We start from the raw sequence: 10,137 nt of genomic DNA on the forward strand, positions 1-10,137 counted from the left end.
GTAAACAATATTCCCACGAGGAGCTTTGTAGCATAGCTGCTATTTCCTGGGGGCTACGTCGCTTTAGGTGGAATTACTACTGTCAGAAGGTTCTGGTTACATACAAAATACTTTTCGTTGAAGCTGCTCAAACACCTCCCCCAACACACACACACACACACACACACACACACACACGCTTGCCAGTGACAAGCGAGAGATGGCTGGCCTTTTCCAATCCAGAAGCCAAATATTATCTTTAAAAAGAAAAAAAAAGTCCCCTCTTTCTTTTTCGTTTTTTCCTAATTCTGTAGTCACCAAATAGCATTTCATTGTCCCTTTATCTGCTTCCGCCAGTGAAGATACTTCACAGGACCTAAAAAGGCATGTGCAGATCATGTGAAGGAAGCTTTCTTTTGTCTGCCAACAACCAACAAATATTAATTATGCAAATCATTTTACTCTGATTGTACTCTCTGCCGCTCAGGGACAGGTCTAGAAGATGCCTCTTCTCCCATGTTAGCCTTTGTGAAGGCAGGAGTTTGGAGCCTCAATAAAGCTGACAATCCTGCTACAATCCAGATACCCATCCTGGATGCTGGTACTCTAGCAGGTCTGACATTCCAGTCCAACGGCGCTCATGTCTGTGCTAACATGGAAATATGAGCTTTATTAGTGGTTTGATACAATTAAAAGTACCTGTGAACGGTTGGTTCCTAACTTGACTGTTTTTGAGGGAATCCTTCTAATTCCAAGGATCATCTAAGAGGACTTGACAGGCAAACCTTGGGGGAGAGTGTCCGGGCCACACAGGAAGATGATGCACAATTCACATAGAAAGCTTCCCCAGGCTGCAAACTAGCTCCCCAGCACCTCCATTAGATAAAGAAGGGGATGCAAATGTATTATAGTTCTGCTAGAAGACAGCTTGCCTAACGTGCACAAAGCTCTGGGTTCAAGCCACGGCACTACAAAAGCTGGGCTTGGTGGCACACAACTGTACTTCCAGAACCAGGCAGGTGACAGTCCTTAGCTACATAGGAACCTGAGGCCAGTCTGGTCTACATAAAATTGTCTCAAAACAAAAGCGGGGATAGGGAGAACAGGGGTTGGAATAGAGTTCAAGGGCCCCGTCTGGGCCTGTCTTCTCCTCAGGACCATCCCAGGATAGGGGTGTTTCTGGGTTGCCTGGCAACCCAGGCTCCTGCAGCCGGATTGTCTCTCCACCGTGTTCAAGGCCCCCAGGCAATCTGGTTGCTTCTGCTTCTGCTTCTGGCCCCGCCCTTCTCTCGCTCCCCGCCCCACCCAGGCTCGGCGCCGGCCCGAACTGGCGCGAGTCTGGGAAGTCGTCTGGGCGCCCACTCCATCCCCTAGCCTGTCTGAGACTCTCTAACCATCCACCCCCTCAACTTTACCCCCACCCCCTCCTAATCAGCTCTTCATTAAGACTTCCCATCCCCGCTCCAACTTAGTTTTCTGGGTGGGAGACGCGGGTTAGACGGAAAGGGAAAGGTCTGGTCTCAGGCTTGACTTGCAGTCCCAGTCTTCTCCATTTGGTACTCCCCAGAGCTCGCGAAGCGTCCCGCTGCGCGGGGACAGCGGTTGGATCCCCAGCTTCTGGAACAGCCCAAGGCCCAAAGCCAGAGCCAGGACCCTGTAACTATCTGCTAATTAGATGCAGCCCTATATGCTTATGAAATGAAAATGAACCAGTGCTTCTGTGCAGGTATTTTAGATTCTGTTACACATTGTCCTCGTCGCTAAATTCTTCTTTATAATAAAGCACACTTTAATCATAAAAAAAAGTCTCTTCACGAATTGGTTGCCAGTATTGTAAAAATTTTTTTCTGAGAGTATACCTCTACTTCTTGAAGGGTCTGCAAGTGATTTCTGCTTATCTACGTCTGATCCTGATGTCATTGCTGTGAATGTGCGTCCAGAAGAGCTTGGTTAGTAGTAGCTCCTGACAGCTCAGACCCTGGCCGGGCTTCCAACATTGCCGCCTACTGGTTAGGTAGGCGCCAAGTCACTCCCCCACCCCACTCTAGTCTCAATGTCTCCACCAGTACTCTTGAGTCTAGAATTGTATTCACTTAGGCAAGGATGGATGCGCGACCCACAAAAACTCCCTGGCTGGCACCCTGCTTTCCCCAACTTCGAGAACATTATTTGGCCAGGCTCTGAACCCAGGAGGTGACCTACAACAGACTAGCAGATTCTCAGACTTCTGAGTCCCAGAGCCTTGAGCCCCGCCCCCGCCAGGCTCCTCCCGCCCAGTCTGAACTGCGCATGCGCTACCCCACGAGCGTGTTTTTATAAAAGTCCAGTTCGGGCCAGAAACTTCAATTTGTTGCTTGGTGCAGCAGGTAGCGGTGACCCTCCGAGGCGTTCGGTGCTCCGGTAGCCACCACGGCTGGAGAGCGAGTGTTGCCATGGAAGGCATCAGTGTAAGTGTAAGTCCAGTTGCATCCTACTTTGTAGTAAGCGTGCAAACTTAGAGCGTAGCCCCTCTAAGAACGGGTAGAAGCAACTAGAACCTTGGGGATGCCAGGGTCACGGAGAAGGAGCGCGGGAACTTTTTTTGTGAGCATGGCTATAGGGGGAGAAATATGGAAATATTTTTCTCAGTAAATGGAGCGGCGGGGGCAGGGGGCGGTTCGGATGGAGCTTTCCTGAAGCTGCTCTTGTTTCCCGCTTGAGTCCGGTGGCGCGCGCCGGCTTGGACGCTCTTGGAAAACGTTCTACTTTTTGTGCACACGGGCGGTGAAGGCTCGCGCTCTGCCCCAGAACTTAATCGTCGTCTGGTACTAATGGGAATAAGAGTTTCTTTGAGTTTCTTACATTGTATGAATGTAGAGAGACTGAAATGGGTAAATGAAGGCAGGGTTCCCAGGTCTACACTACATCCTGGGTTAACTTCGAGCAGAAGCATCTTGGAGCGTTTCTTGGAGTTAGGAGTGCAGTTGCAAAATTCCGTGCTGCAGACGGAGGACGCCAGCCTCCGGCGGGAAACGCAAACTAGCCTACCAAGTCGCTTGCCCAGGAGGGTCCAAACCAGTGCAGCCGCGGGAAGGTGACCAACCGAACCGCTTTGGGGTGGAGTGGCAGCGCTTTTGCGGGCATTCGAACCGCCGCTTCTCCGCGGTGGCAAACGAACTTCCCGGGGTCTGGGTTGCCTTTAGGCTCGTTCACGAGTAAGGGGCATAAACCTGCACCATGCAGCTGCTGGCCGGGAGGTGTGCCCGGCGGGACCGTGGTTGGGGACAGGAGGGCGTGTTGGAACCGCACCTGGGTTGTGCTGGGTGGCCGCAGGGATGAACAGGTGCAAGCCTGGAGACGGTTTGAGCCCCAGTGCAGAGTTTAACCGTCGGTGGTTTCCTGAGTCTTTTAAAACCCCCCTCTCTTAGGGAGGGTTTTGTTGTGTTTTTTTTTTTTTCGTTTCCTCCCGCGGCGCGCAATTCAAAGGCGCTCGCGCTGAAGCCGCCCAATCTGTCGCCCGCACCCAGAGGGACGATCCTGGCGCGCAGCCAGGAGGAACCCCTGGAACTGCTGCCGCTTGGCCATCGGCCTGGGTGTGGTGGGCTACAGCGCCAGCCCCTAGGTGGGTGACTCGGACCCCGGGGTGTGCACGGTCTAGACTCTTCCAGCTGCCTGCCTCGGACTCCAGTAGTCTAGCTGGGTCCACTGCAGGGTGGGAAAGGACAGGAACAGTGAGGAAGTGAAACTTGGGGCGAAAACCACGGGGTGCAGACCCCGTGACTTTCCTCATCCAGGATAATGTGACTTTAACGTCCCAGATACACCCAGTGATAAACATGGGGGTGGCAAGAAAGAATTACCTTCCAGAGAAGCGCCGGAGGTGGGGTGGGGTGGAGTAGGGCGCTGTTTGCTCATTTTAAACACTCCCATGACCCTAAACTCCCAAAGACTTTGGCATTTTTTCTCTTTCTTCACTACGTGTGACTTGAAAAGCAGTGGTTTATGTTTAGACAGAGGTGAGAAAAAACAGGTTCTGGGTCCTAAAAACGTTGAGTCTTTTGGGGGGACCCCACCGTCACGTTCTGCTTTCCTCCCTCCTCCTTTGCCTAATCTTCATGCAGAAAAATTAATCCCATCTCCTCCTTCCACACAGATTTAGCTCCACATGGCTCGCCCCCTCCCTACAGCGCCTGGGAGTGACTTCTTTGTGTGAATGGAGGTTTTTTTTTGTTTTTGTTTTTGTTTTTTTTTTTTTTTTGGTTTGGGGTTTTACTTTTTTTTTTCTTGCCTCTCGTGGGCGGGCAGGAGAGTTATCCAACACTAGGCTGTAAAACCCTTAGAATCTCAGCGTCCTTTTGTTCTCAACAAAGACTCCTAATTGGTTCCACTAAAGAGGGGCCATAAGGATGTGAACGTGGGGAAAGACAGAGAAACCGGTTGCTTGCAGGATTGCAGGTTCCCTCTCTGCACCTAAGCCGCCAGACGTTTGGAGTTTCCTGGGAAAGGCTGGGTTAAAACCCACCTTAAAAATGCTAGGTTTTTTTTTTTTTTTAGGCACCCAAAACTTTAAACTTGGGAAAGGCTTGTTGACCTTGTAAGTGACGTGCCTGCCCCTGTTTTCTTTTGCAGATATATAATTCAGATAACTATTCTGAAGAACTAGGGTCGGGAGACTATGACTCCAACAAGGAGCCCTGCTTCCGGGATGAAAACGCCCACTTCAATAGGATCTTCCTACCCACCATCTACTTTATCATCTTCTTGACTGGCATAGTGGGCAATGGCTTGGTGATCCTCGTCATGGGTTACCAGAAGAAGCTCCGAAGCATGACTGACAAGTACAGGCTGCACCTGTCGGTGGCTGACCTCCTCTTTGTCATCACGCTTCCCTTCTGGGCCGTTGATGCCATGGCGGACTGGTACTTTGGGAAGTTCTTATGTAAGGCTGTCCATGTCATCTACACCGTCAACCTCTACAGCAGCGTCCTCATCCTGGCCTTCATCAGCCTGGACCGGTATCTCGCCATTGTCCACGCCACCAACAGCCAGAGGCCGAGGAAGCTGCTGGCAGAGAAGGCAGTCTACGTGGGCGTCTGGATCCCCGCTCTGCTGCTGACTATTCCTGACTTCATCTTCGCTGACGTCAGCGAGGGAGAGGGCAGGTATATCTGTGACCGCCTTTACCCCGATAGCCTGTGGCTCGTGGTGTTCCAGTTCCAGCACATCATGGTGGGGCTGATCCTGCCAGGCATCGTCATCCTGTCCTGCTACTGCATCATCATCTCCAAGCTGTCCCACTCGAAGGGCCACCAGAAGCGCAAGGCCCTCAAGACCACGGTCATCCTCATCCTGGCTTTCTTTGCCTGCTGGCTGCCGTACTACGTGGGGATCAGCATCGACTCCTTCATCCTCTTGGAGGTCATCAAGCAAGGATGCGATTTCGAGAGCCTGGTGCACAAGTGGATCTCCATCACTGAGGCCCTTGCCTTCTTTCACTGCTGCCTGAACCCCATCCTCTACGCCTTCCTCGGAGCCAAATTCAAAACCTCGGCCCAGCACGCCCTCAATTCTATGAGCCGAGGCTCCAGCCTCAAGATCCTTTCCAAAGGAAAACGGGGTGGACACTCTTCGGTCTCCACAGAGTCAGAGTCCTCGAGTTTTCATTCCAGCTAACACTTACGAAAAGACATTTTATATATATATATATAATATATATGATAAAGAACTTTTTATGTTACACATTTTTCTGATAGAAAAGACTGACCGATCTTGTACAGTTTTTTTTATTGACTGTTGTTTATATCTGTTTAGTTTTTTGTGAGATTTTTACTTAATTTATATAAATATTGATTTTTGTTTGTTTCGTGTGAATGGGTGTCTAGGCCTGTGGCCGAGTTCTTAGTTGCTGTGTATCTGTGTGTAGGACTGTAGAGCTGTACAGAGAAGAACTGAACATTCCAGAATGTGCGGTGAATCGAGTAAAGCTAGAAGTGATCCTCAGCTGTTGCTGCGTAATCCCTCCCTTCCCGAGGAGCACGCCCCCTCCCCCCGCCCACCCCCTTCCCCCTCCCCACCCCCCCCACCCCACCGCCATTCTTAAGTTGTTTAGTTATGCTGTATGATTTTGAAAGAATGGCACTTAAAACCAAAGCCTGACATAGTTTAGAAATGCTGGCTTTTTCGTTTTTAAGAGTGACGTGATCAGCATCTACAAATGTACAGTCTTGTATGTATTAACTTGTTAATAAAACTCAGTGTTAAACTTACTTGGCGTTGTGCTATGTGGTCATTTCTGCTGACTATCAGGAAGAATATGTTTGGAAAACACATTTAAAAAACAAAACATTTACGGGGCAGCAGAGATCCTCCTGGGTGTGTGTCTCTGTGGGCTCACATATGTGCACATGCATGATGCCTTTGGTGGTCAAGTCAACTTCAGATGTTCCTCGGGACCTGGCACACCCTGGTTTTTGCTTTTGTTGTTTGTTTGTTTTTTGAGAGAGGGTCTCTCACTGGGCTAGAACTGGATAAGTAAATAAGTAGACTAGGCTGGCTGCCTCGCAGACGCCAAAGATCCAGCTGTCTCCCTCTCCACCCCCCCAAAAGGTGAGTCAAGACATACACCACCATGCCCAGTTTTTTACTAGCATTGTGGGGCTCAGGCTTGAGGTCTCATGCTTACACAGCAGGCATTTCACTAACAGAGCCATCTCCCCAGCTGGTCCTACGTGTTGTATAATGCTTTACTTTCTGCTTCTGTTATTACGTAACATTTATAAAGGAGGGAACTAAGGCACAGAGGAGAGCTTAAGTAACTTGGTCTAAGGTGTGGGACAAGCCACAGCTAGTATTTCAAAGTCTGTGTCAAGAAGTTGAAGCCTTACACTTTCAACTCACAGAAGCCTGGGCATATCTGTGCAGGGCCTTGCAGGGCCCATTCCCGTGAAGGACTGCCTTTCAGAAAGATGTGTGCACATTCAAGCAGAAAGGATACAGGATGCTGTCCGCATTGCGCTGCAGTTTTCCGTCTGTCCCATCTGAAGGGAAGGCAGGTTAGGTGCAGCCAGTCATCTGGTATTAATGGTATCCCTCCCTTTTTACTGAGGTGGGAACTGAGGCTCCGAGACTCGGTTGAACTTTTGTTTTCAGTCGACCCAACCCAAAGTTGACACCATTTATCCACCTTACCCTCTATTGTCCCCCAGAACACCTGGTCAGAGGTCAACCAAATTGTGAATACAAAGCCAAAAGTGAATGTTTTCTTCATAAAATTAGCCATAACCAAAATACCCTCCTTGCAATATCTTCTATGCAAATCTCGGGACCTTTATTTTGACTCTTATCACAACACCTAGCATCTCCTGAGGGGCTCAATTAAAGCAGCTAGAGGTTAGTGCTGGTGGGTTTTTTTTGTTCTTGTTGTTTTGTTTTGTTTTTAGCGTTCCAAGATGTATTGAAGCAAGCTCTCCTCCACTGCCCGATTTTGCACAAGATTTTAGGACCTTATGTAATAACCTAGAGCTATTTACACTAACGTTGTGCAAGCCTGAAACTCTTGAGTAAATTGCAGGTCCGGTCTCCATTTAAAGATAACTTCTCATCTATCGTGGCTTTACCTCTCCCACTTTGGAACACAAACAGGGTGCTGAAGGCATGCTCCCAGATAGTAAATGAGATATAATTAAGACAATATTTGGTCTCTTAGTAATTGTTTCTGGCACAGAAAATCTGTTTGGGAAGGAAAAATTGCAAGGCCTTATCTTTCTTAGGCAAATCACATTTGTTCAAGACAAATTATAGATCCTGTGAAGGGAAATAACTTAATTACTTAAAATAGAATCTAATTTAGCTGTCCATTTTTTTTTTGCAGCAGCCTATGGATCTGGGGTAATTCGTGCCGGTGTTCCTTTTCCACTTGAGGACACAATTAGATTTTCAGTAGGAAATTATCTTGAGGTTTCTTGCCTTCCTCTGGGGAGTCTTAATTGGATCACGCTTAGACATAGTTTTAGATGTGCCTGCTGGAAGACTTGGTCTTAAAACTGTGACCATTGTGGCTGGTTTCACTCGAACCCGCTCTATAAATATTTATTCACTGGGAGACAATAGGAGAAATCCTTGGGAGGAATTCTTTTTCTTTTCTCATCTTAGCTTGAACCCGCCTCAGCCCAGATTCCTCTCCTTTGCCTTGGAGCCGCCACAAAAGGAACTCACTCGGAACAAAATTCCCAGCCTCACCCTTCTTCATGGATATTTCATTCTCCCTGGGAACAAAGGCTGATAGCTCCTTCTCAAAAAAAGAAAAGAAAGGGTTTACAAACAAAACAACAACACTGAGAAAAAGCTTTACTCCCTCGCTTCTCCCAAAGGGTGCCCCTCACCCCAAGTCATTCTCTGTCCCAACTCTGTCATGATGAACTGCTCCAAAGCTGTCCCTGTGTCCTGGTTTGTCTGGCAATGTGAGGAAACCCAGTCTGCTGGCCAGCCCTCACATGAAGTGACTGATTGTTCCCTGGGCTCCTCCCCCATGAATGGGGCCCTTGAAGGTCAGTTGTGTAGCTGCAATGGAAGCTAAAATATTTAAATTGTATGCATGCTGCCAATAATGGTATGAATATGACATCTGACTTACTAGTGACACCAGGTCTCTAACTGGGCAGCATCCTGGGTGATTTTTAGCTAAATAAAAAATAAAAATAAATAAATAAAACCAGAAAACTTTTGTTTTCCTGAAATGCCACTGGGTGATCTATGTCCCTAGTCTGTGGCCTTCCCAGCTCTCTCTCATGGTTATAAAGGAGCACTGCAGGGTGCTCCTTTGGGGAAGAAAAAAACCGGACTTTATTTTTATAATTGAACCAAGTGTCTGTGGGTTTTCTTCCGTCTGATATTCAGATGCTAAATAAAGTCTCCACAGACAATTGAGCATTGTTGTTTAACACAATACTCATTTAGGAGAGTCAAAGACCCCTAGCGACAAAATTCAAGTTACCATAGAAAGTGACTCAGCACCCCTGCATTGCTTAGAAATGTGCTCTTACAGCCTAGCATCCTAAGGATGCACCCATCTCAGGAGAAGCTCTCTTGCCCGTTAGCATTATAGAGATGCCCAAGAACCCATGAAGACATTCCCAAGAGCACAGCCTAAGAGGAATAGTGCTGTTCCGGGCCCAAAGTAATGGAAATGGATCCTTTAAAGGCAGTGGTCCTCAGTTGGGAGCTGTATCTCCCCAGACAACATTCTGGGAGTTTCTGGAAACAGTATAGGTGATCTTACTGGAGGGAGCAGGAGTTGGGAGCTAGACACCAGAGATGTTGCTTCAGATCCTATAAAGCTCACAGAAACACCTGCCACAAAGAACTGGCCCAGAATATCAGTGGTTTTCCAACACGTGCCCCCTGTTCACCTCACACAGTCCTCTCCACAAGCACCTCTTTTCGATCCCTTCTCTTCCCTCTTTAGAGAACCTTCATATCCAGGCCCGGGGACTCTACTCCTCAGCTCCTGGTGGGTGAGTGCAGTACCTGAAAGGATGACATACAGGGGACAGGACATGGTGAAGGGGAGTCTCTGAGGTCTCTGACTGCCATCCAGGATTGACTTCTCTGAGCCAGCAATGTTACTACTCCCTCACTCCTGACTTGGTTTAAACCAACAGGGAATGAGCCAGAACCAGCCCACTCTTCCACTGACCACCACTGACACATATTCATTTAAGCGAGTTCTGTTAATTAAAACCTTGTAATTCCTCTGGGCAAACCAAACTAAACCAACCGAACTAACAAACAAACAAAACGGAAAGAAAAAAAAAAAAAAAAGCTTTTCAACTGAAAATGCCTGCTCACTGCAGCTTGACCAAGTTAAGGGATCCGCTCTGTGAAGAAGCCACACATGGGGGAAAGAATATTTCAAAATCAAACAAACAAGGGTGTTCAACCAAAGCATGCCAGGTGCTCAGTGTTTATCTGACAGAGCCAGTGCCTGATTAAGTTGATTTACATAGTGCAATTCAACTAACCAGAACCCAACTCATCAACACTCTTCATTAAAGAAAATGACTTCCTCATATGGGACCCTGAAAGAAAGACAGTCATACATGTTGAGAGCCACTGAATCCCAGGTGTTCTCTTACTCAGGATACTAGAGCCGCACCAGTTAGACGACTCTGTTGTCATTTT

General features: G+C 48.1%; 1 protein-coding gene across 2 annotated transcripts; it reads left to right on the plus strand.

Annotated features, from left to right (window-relative positions):
* Positions 1-2,289: 2,289 nt before the first annotated feature.
* Cxcr4 (C-X-C motif chemokine receptor 4) lies at positions 2,290-6,224 on the plus strand. Of its 2 annotated transcripts, none has more exons than XM_048430632.3 (2): positions 2,290-2,432; positions 4,588-6,224. In XM_048430632.3, the coding sequence occupies exons 1-2, from the start codon at positions 2,412-2,414 to the stop codon at positions 5,629-5,631; spliced, it is 1,065 nt and encodes a 354-aa protein (XP_048286589.1). In that variant the 5' UTR covers positions 2,290-2,411; the 3' UTR covers positions 5,632-6,224. The 2 variants fall into 2 exon arrangements, with proteins under 2 accessions (XP_048286589.1, XP_048286590.1); XM_048430633.3 differs by having other exon boundaries at positions 2,290-2,426.
* Positions 6,225-10,137: the final 3,913 nt, after the last annotated feature.

Source organism: Myodes glareolus, chromosome 5 (assembly GCF_982192425.1).
Source record: "Myodes glareolus chromosome 5, mMyoGla1.1, whole genome shotgun sequence".
Lineage (NCBI taxonomy): Eukaryota > Metazoa > Chordata > Mammalia > Rodentia > Cricetidae > Myodes > Myodes glareolus.